The sequence below is a fragment of the Cyanistes caeruleus genome, chromosome 6 (assembly GCF_971803275.1).
Source record: "Cyanistes caeruleus chromosome 6, bCyaCae1.hap1.1, whole genome shotgun sequence".
Lineage (NCBI taxonomy): Eukaryota > Metazoa > Chordata > Aves > Passeriformes > Paridae > Cyanistes > Cyanistes caeruleus.
The window spans coordinates 35492349-35510807 of record NC_141706.1 but is presented as its reverse complement, the minus strand read 5'-3'; the positions used below and the strand labels follow the sequence as shown (position 1 = coordinate 35510807).

General features: G+C 40.2%; 1 protein-coding gene across 3 annotated transcripts; it reads right to left on the bottom strand.

Moving 5' to 3' along the window:
* Nucleotides 1-795: 795 nt before the first annotated feature.
* On the bottom strand, nucleotides 796-16793 carry LOC111930280 (serine/arginine-rich splicing factor 5-like). 3 transcript variants are annotated; one of them, XM_086895869.1, is made up of 9 exons: nucleotides 16354-16491; nucleotides 15257-15489; nucleotides 14081-14219; nucleotides 10558-10628; nucleotides 9690-9776; nucleotides 8190-8262; nucleotides 4340-4413; nucleotides 3282-3392; nucleotides 796-2270 (listed from the first exon to the last, which is right to left on the bottom strand). In XM_086895869.1, exons 3-9 carry the CDS (start codon nucleotides 14204-14206, stop codon nucleotides 1979-1981), a joined length of 834 nt encoding a protein of 277 aa, XP_086751995.1. In that variant the 5' UTR covers nucleotides 14207-14219; nucleotides 15257-15489; nucleotides 16354-16491; the 3' UTR covers nucleotides 796-1978. The 3 variants fall into 3 exon arrangements, with proteins under 3 accessions (XP_086751995.1, XP_086751993.1, XP_086751994.1); XM_086895867.1 differs by having other exon boundaries at nucleotides 15173-15489; nucleotides 16354-16467; XM_086895868.1 differs by lacking the exon at nucleotides 15257-15489 and having other exon boundaries at nucleotides 16354-16793.
* Between the last annotated feature and the right edge of the window lie 1666 nt (nucleotides 16794-18459).

Genomic DNA, 18459 nt, shown 5'->3' with positions numbered 1-18459 from the left:
GTTTATCTTCACAAACCACTGGGATATCCTTAGATGAAAAGCCATGTGTTAAACTGACAAAAATGCAAATAATATAAAGATGTGCCATAAACATCACAGGAAATACACTCGTGGTTTTGGGGAGTGATGCAGCCAGCAGCTGAAATGCAACTTATTGCAGTGCTCACCTTCCAGGTGTGCCCCGTGCTGCAAGCAGTTGCATGCTGTAGGATAAGGCTTCCTTCCCCTAGGAGGAAAATGCCCCGTGGTAAGAGAACTGCTAGCATATTCAGATCACATCATGCCAAACATGCAAAGAATGAAAGAACAGTTTGGGTGGGAAGGGACCCTAAAATTCATCTAGTTCCAAACCCCTGCCCTGGGCAGGGTCACCAGTAACTTGGCTTATAAAGGGTGTCAGCCTTGAAGCCTTATATGTACACAAGTTGCGTGTGCAATATAGGAATCTCTAGTACAGTATTTCAAAAGTGAATTTGCCTACAGGAAGATTCCAGCACCTCTGGCCATTTGGTTGTTGGTTCCTCTGCTCAACTGTCAAGAGCAGAAGGTATCACACAAACCTGTTGGCAAGGACTTGCAGAAAGAATCCTTTTGCCATTTATTCAAACAGCCACTGCTAGCCATGACAATAAAATCCTATCCTATCCTCCAGTTAATCAGCACCTGGTCACTTACATATCATAGCTGGTTTCTACTTTACATTTTCTTGCTTCTATACAGGTATACCTACAAATAAATTTCTTCATGATCATGTCAGAAAGATTGTGTGAAGTGAACAATAACGAAACTGCAAAGTAAGCCAGAAAAAGGTTTGATTTTATTAGGAATGGTACATTTAAATACATGTAAGACTTTGGGATTAATTTACATATTTTTTCCAAAAACGTTTCCCTTCTTTGACAATACAGAAGTTTTTAAAAAAAAAATCTAATTCCAAATTTTAAGAACAACAATATTTGCAGTGGAAATTTCTATTAATCAAAACAAATGTGCATTACGGAGATTTTGACTACACCTTTCCTGGGATTTTTTTTTTTGCTGCTCTCATTACTAAAATAACCTTCCTTTCCATCAAGACTATTGCTAGTCATACACATGTTATTCAGTATCACACTTTTGGGTATGAAAGCTATGTCACTTTTATAAACATCAAAAACATGGACATGCATATTGACATTTCTGTGCAGTTTTATGAAGTCACCTGTCAAATAAGGCCTATACATACAATACCACATACTAGTGAATTACTGTAAAATTATTATAATGGATTCCCAATAATCCTGACATCTGGATGGTATGTCTCATTTTAAAACAAAATTCCAGCTTTCATTACTGCTTAACATTGTATTAATTCATTATCCACGTGAGCAATATTCAACTAACCAATGTGTATTCCTGAAAGTCTTTTGCAAATTAAGCATATTGTCAATGTCATGTAAAGCTGGAACTTAAAACAGCCTGTTAAGCCAAGCAACAGGGAAAAAGGGGAACTCTAAACTAATTTAATCTGGTCCATTCATTCTCGCACAGAAAAGTAGCCACAGAACCTTAAAGGAATTAAATCTATACTTCCTGTTCTCGGACTTAATACCAAGGACAAAAGCTAACATAGTATTTTGGAAGTCAAAGGCCTTGGAGATGGAGGGGAAAGTAGGGGAAAGAGAGGGAGAAAGCAGCGTATTGTCTCATCCCATTACCTCAGCATTATGTGTACATAATATATCTATGATAGAAATGTTTACTAATAGCAGGGAAAAAAATAAAAAAGACTTCCCACTCCAGACTTCACTGAAAGAAGAAAGCTGACAGCCAGCCCCTCCTCACAGAGATGGCCTATTTGATGACAGGCACTTTGGCAATGTAAGAGGAGGTCACCCTTTCATCATGTTAACTCTTCCCCTCCCAGTTCTCATATATAACTTGTCTCAAGTCTTCAAGAAACTTGAATCAAATTAATTAATACATCTCTCAGAGCAGGTTAACTACGGCTATGAGCAGAGCTCGACCTAGAACGAGATTTTCTTTTAGAAGAAGAGGGAGAGGGGGAAGAAGCTATCAAGCTGGAGCGGTGGCTTTTGTGGGAGTAACTCTTTTTAGGAGTACGACTGCGAGAACGAGAGCGGGATCGAGAGCGAGATCGGGATCGAGACCGAGACCTGGACCTGGACCTGGACCGGGACCTGGACCTGGACCGGCTGTCCGACCTGGAAGATCCTGTAGACCTGGACCTGCTGCGAGATCTTGAGTAACTCCTTGATCGGGATCTGCTTCTAGAGAAACATAATTAGAAGCTGTAGTCTGATCTCTTACCAAACTTAAAACAATCATGTAAAATTCTTTGCTACTTTGTATGCATAGCACATACATCTGAACATCTGAAAGTGCTATTCACAGAGCAGTCATTTCACAGTGCTGCTAGACTTTTGCTATGCTCCATCATGACAGTATCTTCTTAGGTCAAGGCTGCCAGGAACTGCTGGCCTTGCCATTCTCTGCTAGCATGGTAAAATATAAACTGCCTAACAGAAGATGTTTCTCCCCAGCTCCTGCCAGGAAGAGAGAAACTGATTTTTAGGCAGGGGAGTCTCTAGCAAAGAAGAACTCTTTGTCTGCATACACTCTGCCTTGAAATAGCATTTAATTTATCAAGAAAAACACAGAAAACACCCGTGGTGTTAATCCTCTCTAAAAATGCCATGCAAATTATTAAGAGTTTATTTCAAGAGGCTAAGAAAGTCTCTAAAGGTGTGGATCATTAGCACAGTTTAAGACCTTAAGAGTTTTAACACCTTCACTAGTAATGCATCCCTTTTTTCATGGAAAGAAACGGATTTATTTGTAAGAGAGACAATGAAAGAGCTGCAGCCAACATGTTTTTTTAATGAACAGCAGAACTGCTTAGGAATAATGCAAGCAAGCTAACTGATTTTCTTTTATTCTCATGAACAAGTTGGCTTTCACAACTATTAGAGAAATATTTCACAAGACTGTGAAACAGCCTTTCTTTAAATTAAACATTTTGCCAAAATTCATGTTTTTATAAAGTTCTTTCTTTATAATACCACATTTTGTCTTTTAAAAAATCTTTACTCTCATTCAAAAGTGTTCTATTTACCCTGTTTCAGCAAGTTATTTCTTATCTTAATCTGTTTACATTGCTAAAAAGTCGTTCTGTGCAGTGACATTTAGCTTGGGGCCAAAAAACTAGATAATCAAACTTTGGCATCAATACTACCCAAATCCCTGCTCTCAGCGGAATTTTATCATGTCAGGTGACATACCTATGCCTTCTGTGGTCTTCAGTCAGTTTAATTCTGCGTCCATTCAGCTCAGTGCCATCCAGTTTTTCCAGTGCACTCTTCATGTCACTGTAAGATGCAAACTCCACAACCCTGTGTACACCATGATGAAATAAAGGAAATGTTTCAGAGAAGCAAAAAAAGTAAGGAAATCAAGTCTTTTTAATCCACTGAGTCACAGCTTTCTGTTTTATCTTCTCAAAGCTAGTTTCTAACATGGTTAACAGGAAAATATGACACCAACAGTCCAAGCCATCCATACCTCTCACCATCTTCTTAAACAATACCAGAACTGCCATCTGCAAGGAGATGGAAAAAATGCAGGAATCTACACAAACATACATCAGCTGAGGAAACATCTTTCAGTCCTCCACTAAACCGCATTCTAAAGCTGTCCATGAAACAAAGTAAGTTTGTACACTCTTCTGCCCTATTTAAGAATTTTAACAATGAATAGAAAGATCCAGTCTTTGTGGGGTTTTTTTAATTGGAACTCAAAACCGGTGTAAGCTGCATTGGTTTGCAGCAGCCCTAGAGCCGTTTTGCCAGCACACTTTATTCACGCTTTCTTCTCTCCTGCTTTGTTGTGCAGGACCTTCGTAGTCTGCGGAACTGAGAAGGGAGTGGGCAGGTAGGTATTCCCCACGAAAGTTGGTTATGTTCATTTCTCATGACTTTGACTGCTGAATCAGTGTAAAGCAGCCACAGACAAGTGTTTTAGCCTCAGGACTCAGATCATAAATGATTACATGAAAGTAAGACAACAGGACTTAACATTTGAAAGGAATTCTCCCTTCCTTTTCTGCTTTCACACATTGTTGTCATGATAGAGAATAGAGACTGAGTTCAATACTGAACTCCTATTTATGGACAGTTTGTGCTTTGAATTGTTTTGGTTTCTCCAGTTCCCTTTAACTGAAGAAATTTCAACAACTAAGCCACACCATAGATTTATATTTAAATTCTTCTGTATTACAAGAAAAATCACGCCCTTAATAGTTTCAGCTATCATATTACACAAAAACACAAAATGAACTTACCCTTCATTCCTGTTGTTTCTGTGTGCATCCACATAGGTGACCTCCCCTGCCTTTCTCATGACATCTTTCAAGTCCTACAGCAAAAGTTAATATTTCAGTTTGAACAGGACACCAATCAGTCAGGTAGCAGAATACTCCCCTAAAACTTTCTCTGCTAAAACTGCTTAATGCTTTTTAATTTCTGTATATAAAAATATATGTATCATTTAGAAAAAAGTTTCTGAAACAGCTTATGTAATAGCAGCTGCATATAGAAGGGATCAGTCATTTTACAGCTACAGTGAATAAAACACTGCTCTCAAGATAATCCTACATCCCAAAACCAGCTGTTATGAAAACACAATGCAATACATAAAATACCAATATGTCTCCTGAAATCAGAACTATTGAAGATGAGAAGTGCAGTAGTACTAAATGCAGATTTTCGTAACTAATGCCCCAGGTTAAATGACATTCCAATAATTGTAGGCAAATTCAACCTTTATGCTCACCTCCCCCAGCTTCAAAGCAAAATTAAAAGCAAAAAGGTGTAATTACAATGTAACAAAAATTTTACAAAGGAATTTTTTTTCTCAAGCTTCATCTGAGTCTCTGTCACCCTACAGTGTCACATCAATAAGACATCCTTGTCTTAAACTTAACAGAGGCTAAACGTGGACAATTACTTGCTTAGCAATAGGAGAAAGCACAAACAAATAGTGCAAAAGGTCACTAAAAAGCTAAACATTTGTCTAAGTTAAGGCAGCACTTTTACCCAACAGTATCTGGTATTTTATAATCCCAGACTACTTACCGCATCACACCACAAGTGGCAGGTGATATAAGAAGGTACCTTAAGCAAAGAGTTGCTTGTCCAATACCTAGCTGGCCAAGAGGAACTCTCTTACATGAGAAAGGCAGTGATGGCTCATAGCAATATGCTTCACGGAGGTACCAGAGGCCCTGAAAGCACTGGACATAGTCTCCAGTCTCCAGAAGTGGCTAAAGAACCCGAGGATGATCTGTGCTAGCCAATCGAGATCAAACCCAGGCAAACCAAGATCTAGACTGCCAAAAAACAGGAGTGTCATAGGAACCAAAAGGAAAATTCAGAACAGGCCAAACCCTAGAATTTCCGCCACTAGAAAACCCCCAAATCTTTGGTTCTTTTTCCTCCACACAAGAAAAATGAAGGTTAACCAAATCAAGGTTGTTAGAAGAGGTTCAAAATGCACTTGGTTAGAAATACACTTAAGGAACAAAAGACTACAAAACAAAAAGCCAAGAAAAAACTTTAGAACATTTGCCACAGAATATAAAAAAGCTTAGTTTCATCTAGTATTTTTATTCAATAGTTTTATGTTAAAAACTGGCATATGCAAAGTAGCAGATATTTTCCTTGTTTCACAGGTCTTAATATAAAGAAACCCCAATAGCAAATGAAAATTGGTCCACATTAGTACCATTAAAAACAATACTTGAAATTATGTCAATTTAGAGATGATGGACAAAATTTTGGCTCTGATCAAGTCAATGAGAATTTAAGCAGACCAGGACTGGTAAGACAAAAGGAAGTTATAAAATGTTAATCTACATAATTATTGCCCAAATCAGTAACTTTAGGCTTTAGGACTGAGTCTCCTACAGTTTTGCCATACTATATGCTAAATCCTAAGAAACATTAACATTGTTTGTAATCGCAATGTCAACATGATTAAGATGTCAACATTATTGCTTAAAAGAGAGGAAGTGTGCATGTGTTATAAAAGCTCAATATTCTGTTATTAGGGGAATATTTTAAAGTTAACTGGTATTACCTAACCAGTGGAACAATCAAATTTTACCTTAAGTTTACTGTTCTGGGTCACCTTAAATAGCACAAGAAAACCCTGCTGTCATTAGCAGCAAAGAGAAACAAGGTGTAGGACAACCATAAAAAGGAAGAACATGTATTAAACAATACATCTTAATGTAACACAGACCTACTTTTCTCAACTGCTTGAAAATTTGATACTGAAAAACTGGTAAAGGTGGTTGGAAAGCTCTGAATATGCAGAAATATATGTTTGCTAAAAAAAAAAAGAGAATTCTAACTGTTTGTCTACCACTTAGAGATGGGATTATCTATTAACAATATAGTCAACAATCTGAGGAAACTGATCCGAATACAAATTTTTCTGGCTTTTTCTATGTTTAAATATCCCAACACAAACTCTTTTAAGGGAGATAGATGTTCTCAATGTATGGGAATCTGGACACACCAAAGATTAAATTCTGTGCATAAGTTTAAAAGCAGGTTCCATGAGTGTGCTTCCTAGCAGGGATTAGAAGCGAAGAATAATGGCACTAGTGTTAATAGATTAGCCATTTTAATGTGTTGTAAGTAGCACAGTTAGAAATTAAAACATTACAGTCAGTACCAAAGAAGTACAACTTCAAAAGTAAATGCAGCTTGCATATGGTTGTTACCTTCAAATGATGTCTACTTAGGCAGGTATCGAAAAGTCTCTTATGCTAATTTATCATATACTTAAGAGACATTAAAACATTTAATTAGAATACTAGAAGATTCACCAGTATGAAATCTGAATTGGGTGGGCTTCAGATTAAATGTAAGTACACATAAAGCCATTATAAATATTCACAAGTAAAAGAAAGTTACAAAAATGTTAATTTTTTTTCAAGTTATGCATTTAACACTAAACAGCATTAAACGATGTATTTTCCTTAACACTCCATTACAGCTTACTTCTCTGGTCCCTACTGTCGTTTCCAAGTGACAATCTCTTCATATATGTAAGTGTGTAGCATACCCAGAAGATATTTAGATTAAATCCAGTTGATCATCACATCAACTCAGCTGGTTTTTCTTAGTTATTTAATAATCAACAAAACTGTACTGTTACAAACCCTTTGAACCTGTCATGCAGAAGATAAACAAACTGAGTTCAACCGTTTATCTGCATGGATTGCACCCAACTCTTATGAAACACAACAGCAGAGCTCCAGGCAAGCCAAGAAGCCTCCTTGTGGGGAAGTAGCTGAGGCTTTGAACATTCAACATGTTCTACTGCATCTTCCAGGACACTGATAAGTCTCTTTATTCGAAGAATATAACAGTTAACGAACAAGACTAAACTCCACTATTCACTCACCTTTTGAAAATAGCATCTGTTGCTATGTCCTTAAAAAGTGAACTTTCTATACACTGTATACTACGCAGAACACAACTAAAAGAATTGATTATATGGCTATTTTGTTAAAAGCCAGCTAAGTATTAGCAAAAAATTAGCAAGAGGTGAAAAAACAACAACAAAAAAGAAAGGTGGTAAGAAAACTTCCAATGACAAGTACTGAAAGTTTGGGTTTTTGAAAAAAGTATCTACAATAAGCATACTCAACACACTAGCTCTCTTAAAATTCCTTCTCTTAATGATGCATTATCAGAATTCTTAATAATTAGCTGGGTCACAAAAATACTTTGCAGAACATAAGAACAGACTATAAATTTCAATCAAAACAAAGGCATGCACTTCCAGGTATAACAATACAAAAGAATGACATTGTTGAATGAATGCAACGTTTCAATATTTTAGAAACAATCTAGAATCTTCGAAAAGTTTTATCAGTTGGCAAACAGAAGAACAAATCAGTGCCTAACTACAATATCTAGTTACAGAACTATCTGCACAGCTTTGAAACAAAAGATTTCTGTAAGTGCTTGAATGCTAATTTTTAGCAATCCTTGAAGCTTTTCTTATTTTTTGTTCACATTAAATATTTATGATGGCTTTATTAAGAAATTAGGCTGAAAGCAGGCTACTTACGGAATAGTAAAATAAGGTGTAAGAAAGAGAAGATGCTAACTCACCTGCCAGCTGATACGGGATGAAAGGTTTTCAACAATGATCCTGTGTTCAGTACGAACAGGAGGCCCATACCGGCTAGAGGAATTCAAAGGGAAAAAAAGGAAAAAAGTTCTCCAGCATAAGGAATTTAAAACTTAAGATATCTGACATTTTCTACAGTTTGCTGAAAGATTTAAGTAATTTCCTTATTGCTGGACTGCAGACTTGCTTCTTCTTTCAAGAGTGTATTTAAGACTCCACTAGAAAACTGTCCCATTTTTTTTCAGAACATCCAGATCATTCAAGTATTTAAACAAGAAGACCCAGAGTCACAAAACTAGCAGGATTAGTCTCATTTTTCCATTATTGCAAACCAGTCTCTTCCTGCCTAGCACTGGCAGTCTGACATCATGAACATGACTATGTCAGATGCCCATGACCTTCAATCAAGCAAACTTGCTACTTTGAAAGTCCACTTTTAGCCTGGACCTTGGACCAATTGTATCACATCAAGGTTACTTCCACTAAAGTGAAAAAAACCTAATTAGAATGCTTGCATATGCTAATTAGATGTTCCAGACATTAGTTGATAACTGGCAGCAATTCTGCCTTTTAACAAAAGTGAAGGTTTATATCCCTTGTATCTTGGTCTTTCCTCCAAACTCTACTCTTCATAGGCCACAGCTATCAATGTTTCTACAGAATAAATTCCACACGTTTTCCTTCACACAAGTAGATATAAAGTACAAAGATATAACGTGTAGCTGTCTGGCAGAATATATGCAGATCTGCAGAACTTTCACTGCAAGCTGGCACAAGGTTCACCAGTGTCTCTAATCACTGAATGTGAACAACTTCGCAAATACTGCGTGTCCTCTAGAGGTATTCTAGGTATGAGCTGTGTCCTGGTTTTCACATTCCATTGCTGGAGAGACTCTCCTGCTTGGTCAGCAAACTTAGTTGAACTGGTATTTACTAACACGTGCAGAAGTGTTCATCTTGTGCCCTGGCACTGCTCCTTTCCTAGGCTGTTTAAGCATTTTGATAACCATACAACTGGAAACGTGAAAACTTGGTTAGACAGTAAATACCTTGAATTATTGCTCTACAATAATTCTACTTATTATGTAAGCTCAGTTTGGTGACAAAAGCCACAATAAAGCAAGCGGCTCTGCATTTTTCTTGATTTAGTGTTAAAATCAGCCAATCCAACCGCAGCAATACTCCTTCATGTCATTTACATGCCAGTAGGAAGCAAGACCAGTGTAGTGCCCTACAGCATGGCAAAGGCACATTTCATAATAGGTTTGTAAACCTCTCCAAGACACTCAAACTGTTTTAGAATCCCACTGCTCTCAGCCTCAGAAGGCAAATAACAGCAATGAACCTGCAAGGTTTGAGAACAATAAAACTTCTTTTGTGACACTATACAAGGAAACAGAGCTGGATCCCTAAATCATAAAAAGCAAACTCCAGTTCTTTCATTACTGGAAGAGGAAAAGGACAGAGCCCTGACCACCTACCTAGATCCACTCTGCGACTGGTAGTAACTGAACCGTTGTGAGAATCTTCCCCTTCCTCTTCGGGCTCGAGCATGTTCAATTGTGACCCTTATGACAGGAACAAAACAAACCAAGCACATAAAAAATTATAACAACAAACTTAAAGTATTTGACATTGACTTAAATCTTTCACAATGGGAAGAAAATGTGCACAAACAAAAATTATCTCGCCCTTGCAAGCAATGATTTATAACACAACCACTGGCATTTCTTAAAGAGTCAGACCAGTGTTTTTTCTCATTTGCTGCCATTGGATTTTCATGAAAATTGTCACAAGTCTGTAAGTCAGACTGAAACACTTGAATTTCCTCAACCCAAGCGCAGGAGTAATCACAGAGAGAAAAGAGTACTAAAATAACTCTTATTGCTATAATAATAAAACCAACCCAAGGACCCAAAATACAGCTTCCAAAATCACAATAGAAATTACTGCAACATACAATGACTACAGTCCACATTGCTGCAAATTGAAGGGCAACAATTCAAATGATAACAGGCTATCATCAGCTTATTTTCTGGTCAATAGACAGATAAATACTAAGTAAATTCAATTCACTCTTACTAATATTCCTAATGATAAGACCCTGAGTTACCTTTGAAAGAGAACTAAGTGCAAGTTGAGAAAATGGTCAGCCCTGCTTCAAACCCCTCCTCCTCCAGTCCCAAACTGATCTCTGCCTTAAACAAGACTGGATCCCAATGAATGCCTTTAAGGTTATGGAAGGTATATCCCACCACAGGAAATGCTGTCAGAGCATAAGATAATGCACTGCATTTTGATGCAAAGCACTTTTTCTATTCTTAAGGGAAATTATGGTATCACACTTACCTTTCATCACACAGCTCTTTACCATTTAGTTCATAAATTGCATCATCAGCATCCCTGTGGTCTTCAAATTCCTAAAAAGAAAATACAAATAAAAACATATTTTCCCTCACAGTATATGCAAACACTAATAAACATGCTTTCTTTATGAATTTTACGTTTCTACAGCAAGTATCACCAAGAACTTTGGCAAGAATAAGGAAGCTAATTCCAAGTACATTTATGACTGAAAAGCCAAGTTGTTCCTATTCATGTTAATTTCTTCTCCCTTCATCCTACTTTTTCTCCTTTTGCCTCCCAAATTGTTTCAGTATAACTATTAGCAAGACCTATATTAAATAAATTAATTCAATTACCTGGTTTGCCACAGAAACATCTGAAATACTTTTGGGGAGAGGTGGGGGAAATTACTTCGAGGCATACAATTTAAAACACAGCTCCACATACTGGAATATTTGTTCACATTAAATATTTATGATGAACAGCTCCACATCCATGGAATATAACAGCATGAGCTGATAAAACACAGTGTGCTCCCAAAACTCTCCTTAAATTCTTACTGAACCAGCAAAGAAAGAGTAAACCAGAAAAAAAAGCCCTCCTAATTTTTTTCTGAGTGAATTCAGTTCACTAGCTGGACAAAAAGGTGCCAGTGTAAGAAGAGTATGAAACATAAGCCCTTCTTCAGCACTGGCCACCTGCGGGTCCAGATCAGCTATAACAAGCATAATTCCATTTACTTGCGATGGAATCTGTCACTTTGCTTTTGGCAGAAATGCTGCTTTAGTCAGCCCAAGTAGCCTCTGCCCACTATCCAGCCCACTGGTTCTTGGCAAAGCTGCTTGTGCAGCTCGGCAGGAAACTAGGTCAAGAAACCTACCCAGATGAAAAACAGCACACTTTGTGCAGGAGGTGGGGTGAAAAAGTGTTGTTTTTCAACCAGATCAGCTTCCCAGGTAGGTTCATTATGTGTGGCTGGATAACTGCAGCAACACCATGACAGGCAAGGGGACAAAGGAAAGGAATAAAGCAGAGAGAACAAGCAGCTGGGTAGGGATGCTGGCAGCAACAGTGCAGATGGAGAGAAAAAACTGCAGCTTGCAAGGAATTAACAACGGAGAAGAAGCTTCTCAAGCTGAAGAAAGTGTTTGCATAACTATAAACTGCATTTTAGAAGCAATACTCACTTAAGCAATCTTCCCCTTCTACACTGAAATTTGTTTCACTGCAAGTGAAACATCACACATCCTTTCATGATGATGCAAAGATTATCTTAACACACTTAATTTAGGTCCAGAATTTAAAAGCATCAATAGTTGGCAACTATTAGTGCAATTACGTCAGCTACTTTCTAACAAACAGAACATCTGCAAGTCAATCTAGCTTTATGGTCTGAAGTTTGAAAACACTATGCCCTGAAATCTAGAAAATTTAAGTAAATATAATTAGTTTCAAAGATTAAGCAATTATTTCAATCAAGCACAACAAAACATGCTTTTAACACTACGACAATATTAATTTGGTTTTGTAATATGTTTTATAAATACAGGTCTTAAATAACAGAAACAGCACATGGCCAGTGAAGTGCCATGAAGGATAATGCCACTCTATGTGTCTACAAATGATATGGATGATAGGGTGAAGAGCAGCATCACCAATTTTGTGTCTGACACCAAAGTGGGAGGAGAAATGAGACATACCAGAATGAAAAACCATCCCACATAAAGACCCTGACAGGCTGAAAGATTAAGCAAACAAGAACCACAAGTCTTAATGAAAGATAAAGTGCTGCATGTGGCACAAGACAATCCTAACCAGCAGAATGCGCCAGGGGCTGAGTGGCTGGAGTGTAGCTCTGTTGAAAAGGACATGGAAATCCTCGTGGAGAGTCAGCTAAGCATGAGTCAGCAGCGTGGCCTTGCTGCAATGAACACAAATCGCATCCTGGGCTACATCGGTAGGAGCACTATCAGCAGACCAAGGGGTGCTATTATTCCACCCTACTTGGCGTTCATTAGGCTACAGCTGGAACACTGTGTCTAGCTTTGGTCCCTTCAGCTCATAAAAGACATTGAAAACTTGGATTGAGACTAGCAGAGGGCCACCAAAACTCATCACAAGGTTTGGTAACAAAGAAACATTAAGAAAGCTGTGTTTAGTCAGCAGGAAGAATAGGCAGCTCCAAGGGAATCCAGTCAGAGTCTTCCAAGATCTAGAGCACAGTTACACAAACAATGGAAGTGATTTCTGATATGAGTGTACAATGATGGGATGACAAGTATGGGAGCTAAAGCTGTTCAGCTACAAAGAAAAAAAAAATATCCTGAGAACAATTAAATTTTTTAGATAATTTTATGAGACAATTATTCACGCTTAGTGATCTTTGAAAACAAAATGGTTCCACCTAGGAACTAGAGAGGAGGGAGGATTGACTGACTTGCTTACAAGAGTTGAAAAGAAGTTGTTCCTGAATGAGTCAACAGCCCTGCCCAGGAAAAGAGGAACACTCAAGGAAAGGGGACTGAGAAATAACAATTGGAAAGAGCACTCCAAATGAACTCAGGCTAGTGTCTAGATTTTAGACTGTTTAGAGATGGGTATTTATCTACCGGCAGTCAACAAGAAGCAGCTCATAATGAAGGGGAACCAGGAGTCACCACGTGTAGGAGTTAAGGAGCAATATTTACATGAAACTAAAATAGGCAAAGCCTCTCCTTTTGTTCTTTCCTGATAACTTCACTCAAGGGATTGATCCTGGCAGAAAGAGTGGTATGTAAGCCTGCCATGGTGTGAGGGCAGTATCAGCCTTTCAAGTCTGAACTGAACGCTGTACAACAGCTAATTTTCAGTTCTCCTGAGATCATAGTTAAAACACAGGCTGATCCTGACTCTATCTGTGAACCTGTAAAGCTGCAAAATTTTTACATTTAGGAACACAGAGCTCTAGAAAGCAGTGGTAGGTAACAGAGACACAATGAACTATTTCATTTAATAGTCTGCCAGACATATATGCCCTATGAATATGTTGAACTTTTGCTGCACAAGATTTCAAAGCTGTGCTGCTTGAATCCATCAGCCAGTATCTATTATACCTGTTGTCTTAGCCAACTACTCTGCTTTTATGTCAGGCCATTATTTAAGACATATGATCAAGCAGACTACAAGGTGTGTGTGAGAGGAGCTTAAGTGATTCTGTATAAAATTTTCTTGCTGGTCAAGACTGCAATATTTTGTACTGCTGTAACAGGGTATTTATACAGTCTTCAGAAATGAGGGGTAAATTTAAAATCCATGGAAGACTATGATCAAACAATGTGTTTAATGTAGCTGGAATATAACCAAGATTTTGAGCAAAATCTAGCCTAAACTGTAATCCAAAATTATGAAAAGCATCCTGAAATGTGTATTAATATTTTCCATTTCCCACCGCAGCTTCTATTATCTTAAACATCTTCCTTCCCTTGACGTCATCCTAGCAAGGTTAGTACCTGCAAGCAAAGGCAAGGAAAACAAAGCTGTTACTTACCACAAACCCAAATCCATTTTTTAGATGGATTTCTCGTATGCGACCATATCCTTTGAAGAATTTCTCTACATCCCGTTCACGAGCACGTGAGCTCAAGTGTCCAACAAAGACACGGCAGCCACTCATCTTAAGGTTGATGCTAAAAAAGAAAACAGCACCGTTTATCAGATTAACAAACTTAAAATAGGGCGATTAAGATGACTTTTACATCTCAGAAATCTTGATTAAGTAGGATTTGATTTTAGTGGGTCCAAGTAGACACGTTAAAAGCATGATTCTCTACAGCCAGAAAAGTGATAAAATCTTGTATTGCTGACTTCTAGCAGAACCTACAAAGAACTTCCAGTTTTGTACTTTTAAATCGTGAAACTTAAAATCCCAAATCTGTAACTTCAAAGATTTTACTGGGTTAGCAGCCACTGGAAAAAAAAACCAAAAACCCACAATTCATATGCTAATCATTAAAATAACAACAAACAACATAAAACATTCTTAGAACTTTTGCTTTCACCTAGAAAAATCTCTGCAATAAAATTTTATTATCACACAAAAGATCAATTTTAGTCATAAAATTATTTCAATTTCCACTAACCATAAATATAACTTATTTTAACAGTCTATCTGGTTTTGAAGAATAATTTTGGATTACGAAATTTCAACAACGGCAAAAATAAAAAAGGTTATTTGGGGCATTCAAATTTTTAAAGCTACCCACTGATCCAGGATATATAATTTGAGATATTCTGTGTAAACTCCATCTTTTACCTTAAGGTGTCACTTTTTCAATTTATGTAGTCTAAAAATTTTTAAGATCTCGTAACTGAAAAATATTAATTATCTGGCTCACTCAATGAGCTTGCTGTCATAATAAAAAACCAAAGAATTCGAGCCCAAAGGAACGGAAATATGATGTGATCTTGCACTACAATACTGGGCTCTAAAGCAGGCAGAATAAACAGACAACATGTCACGTTAGCTGTGAAAATAGTTCCAGTCAGCCTGGATACAGTATTTTGGATTAATGTTATTTAACTTCTCTGTTAACTTACACCCATTAGGTTTCTATTGAATACCTTCTTTACTCAGACTTACCATGCCATCAGAGAAGTGCCAGTTTTGGAAGTCTGGGGACCGGCCTTTTTATGGGCCGAGAGGTTAAATTGCGACAGCACTTACTTGGATTGGCCTCAGCCATCCCCGAACCTCGGAAGAGCCTACGCTGCCCTTTGTAGCCATTCTCTCCTTTGTGCTCACACGTGCATTTTGATGCCCACACGGAAATCCAGTTCAGGGGGCTGGTTTAGCTCCCTCGCGGAGTGCCCAATCTTCCAACACACGGTTTCCCTGGCGCACCCTTACCACACAAACACCGACCAGGCCAGCAGTGGGTATTAAGGGAAAGGCAGGCCCTTGTAGAGGAAGGACAGCCTTACGTAACTGTACGCTTTAAAACACGGCAAAAACAGCCACTTTGGCAACAGCGCTCATTTTGGGAACAACAGAGATTTGAAAGCTTAAAATGACTGCGTAACTGCTGTTCGATATTTTTAGTTCTAGGAAAATAAAGTGGGAAGAAGAATCACAAAAGGAAATTAACACGGTCGGTGGAACTGACCACCACTAAACTGTCAAATACACTGCAAAAGACGTACGAACAACCCATCCGCGCACTATTTACTCTTAATAAGGGAGCACAATGGATGCAAGATCTGTATTGACAACGACGAGGCGCGGAGCTTCACACGTTGCTCCTAACACAATGAAATCGAGTTCGACCGCTGACGACTCAGTAGATGCGAAAAAGCCCTCCGGAAGCACGGACCCGCAGCAAGCGGCCATCTGCTCCTCCCTTCTTTCGAGAAGCCGAGAGAATCCGGGGCTGCGCCAGGCCTGCGGCCTGCCCAAGGCAGCCGGGCCCTCTTCACGGGCCCGCCGCCATCGCGGCGCCGGCCCACGCAGCGGCGCCGGCCCCTTCGGCTCCCCGAAGCTTTGCGCTCGCCTCCAATCCGCGACGGCTCCTCCCGGCCATCCTGCCGGGATCAACCCTCCCCGCTCGGGGCAGCGATGGATCGCGGCCCCTCCCCTCCTCCCCCCGGCCGCGGCCGCGCCGAGCGCCCGGGCCTGCGGCGCCGCGCGGCGCCAGCGCGGCCTCCGCCCGCGGCTCCCCGGCATCGGCCCGTTCCCGCCCCGCCGCAGGGTACCGCCGCCAAAACCCCTCCGGTGGCTCCCCGCGCCCTTCTCGGCCCCCCCGCGGTGTTGGGGTGGTCACGCACCGTCGCGGAGCGGCGAGTCCTGCGGGCCGTGAGGGAACCGCTCTGCGGCCGCGGCGACAATGGCTGCCGGCTGCTCCACCGACCGACCGCCGCGCGACCGCCGCGCCTGCGCGCAACCGCCCGCGCCGCCCCGCCCACAGCGCGCCGCGCGGCACGACGGGACATGTAGGCGCGGGGAGCAATGGCGGCGGCCTAAGGGAACATCACAGGGACGCCTCCCGCCAGCCCGGGGTGCTCAGAGCGCCGTCCAGCCTGGCCTTGAACACTGCCAGGGTGCGGCATCCACAGCTTCCCTGGGCAGCCTGATCGCCCTGAACCGCCTGTGGCTTTTTGAGTGAGAGATGGCAAAAAAGATGGGTAACAATTCTGCTTAAATTGGAGGAGAAAAGTCACACGTCCAGAGAATTCATCTGAAGCGCTGCGCGCGGCAGCTCAGTTCTGCCGACAGAAGCGTGCTGAGGGCAGCCCCTTATTACCATCTTCTCTTCGGAGCACAGAATTACACCGCTTTGGATAACACCGCAATATTGTTAAGCGCTGACACCAGGGGGAAACCTTGGCTGGGGAAAAGCGAATAGAGAAGATCCAGGCCTGTATGGCAGAAAGCAGTTTTTCCGTGAATAAACAGCACACTTCTTTCCTGCTTTATCGGTGTCTGATATACTCACTTTATGGATAGTTTACAGTATAATGACCAAGATAGAAATTATCTGTTTTGCCACTGTAGCATACCTTGTTAAGTCTTCACTGTCCCAATGCTTAAAATATAACTACAGTTTGGTTTCCCTGTTTTTCCCCCTTGTCTGACAGCATCATGTCTGGATTTCCTGTTTTAACTTGGAGAAAATATCTAAATTGCATTTATGGTATTGTATGTTAGATTCAGGCATCATTCAAATTTGTTGCCCTCTCTAGGAGGGAGATAACCTATGTATTAAATATCCATATAATAAACAAAATCTTTCAGGTTGAAAGTGATCCTTTGAGATCATCTGGTCTAGTTCCCCAAGGTTGCCCAGGACCATATCCAGCCAGCTTTTTAGTATCTCTCCAGATGAAGGCCCCACAACCTCTCTGGACAGCCTAGTGTCTGACCGTCCTTACAGTAGAAAGAAAAAGTATTTTCTTGTGTTCACATGAAGTGTCATGGGTTTCAGTTGTCAGTGGATGCTACTTAGAAGAGTCTAGCACTCTCCTCTTATTCCCTCCCATTCAGGTATTGATACACATTCAGCCTTCTCCAGGCTGAACAATCCCAGCTCTCTTGGCCTCTCCTTACATGAGGGTGCACCGGTCTCACAGTCATCTTTGTGGTGATGTGCTGGATTTGCTTCAGTAAGTCCATGTCCCTTTAGTGGACATAACACGCCAGATGTGCCCTCACCAGTGCTGTGTAGAGGGGCAGGATCACCTCTCTTGGCCCTCCAGGGACACCCTGGCTAATGCAGCCCAGGATGATGTTGACTTTTACCACAAGGCAGCTGATGTGAGCTCTTGGTAAGAAAATGGAGAAATGTGACAACAGAACACCGCTAAAAAGTTTTTAAAATAGTAAAAATAGTGGTTTAAAAAGAAAATATGGGCAGCTGTAGCTGGTGCAAGTATGTCTTACAACTCTGAATGCAATGTTTAGTTGTAAGGCTGCTTTACCTCTTTATTTGATAAGACAGTCCAGGACACTCAAAATAGCAATGCTGTGACTTTTTGTTCTTTTTGTTTTGCAATGCTGTGTAGGTGGCAGAGCTGGACTATTACAAAAGCAGCAGTAGAGTCTCTGTGTGAGCTAAGAAGCTCAGAAGCAGAAAAAAGCTCCTTAGGTGGCAGTCCTGGAATGGTATGGATGTAATAGGGATTGGAGTTACTGGCAATAATGAAGATAAGTCATGCTAGAAGCCCAATTAAAGCTTTTTCAGTTTTATCCTGCTTCTCTTCAGCCTCTGGGATCGTGTCAGCAGGGAAGAATGCGGCTGTGCAGCTGGAACGCAGCTCTGGCTGCCTGGTAGTGCCTGAGCCAGGCTGGAATCCTGCTTTCCCTTTCTTGGTTGTGGACACTCTGCATGGGTGGTAAAAGGCATGAAATCTATCAGTGGGAGAATCTGCAGCATT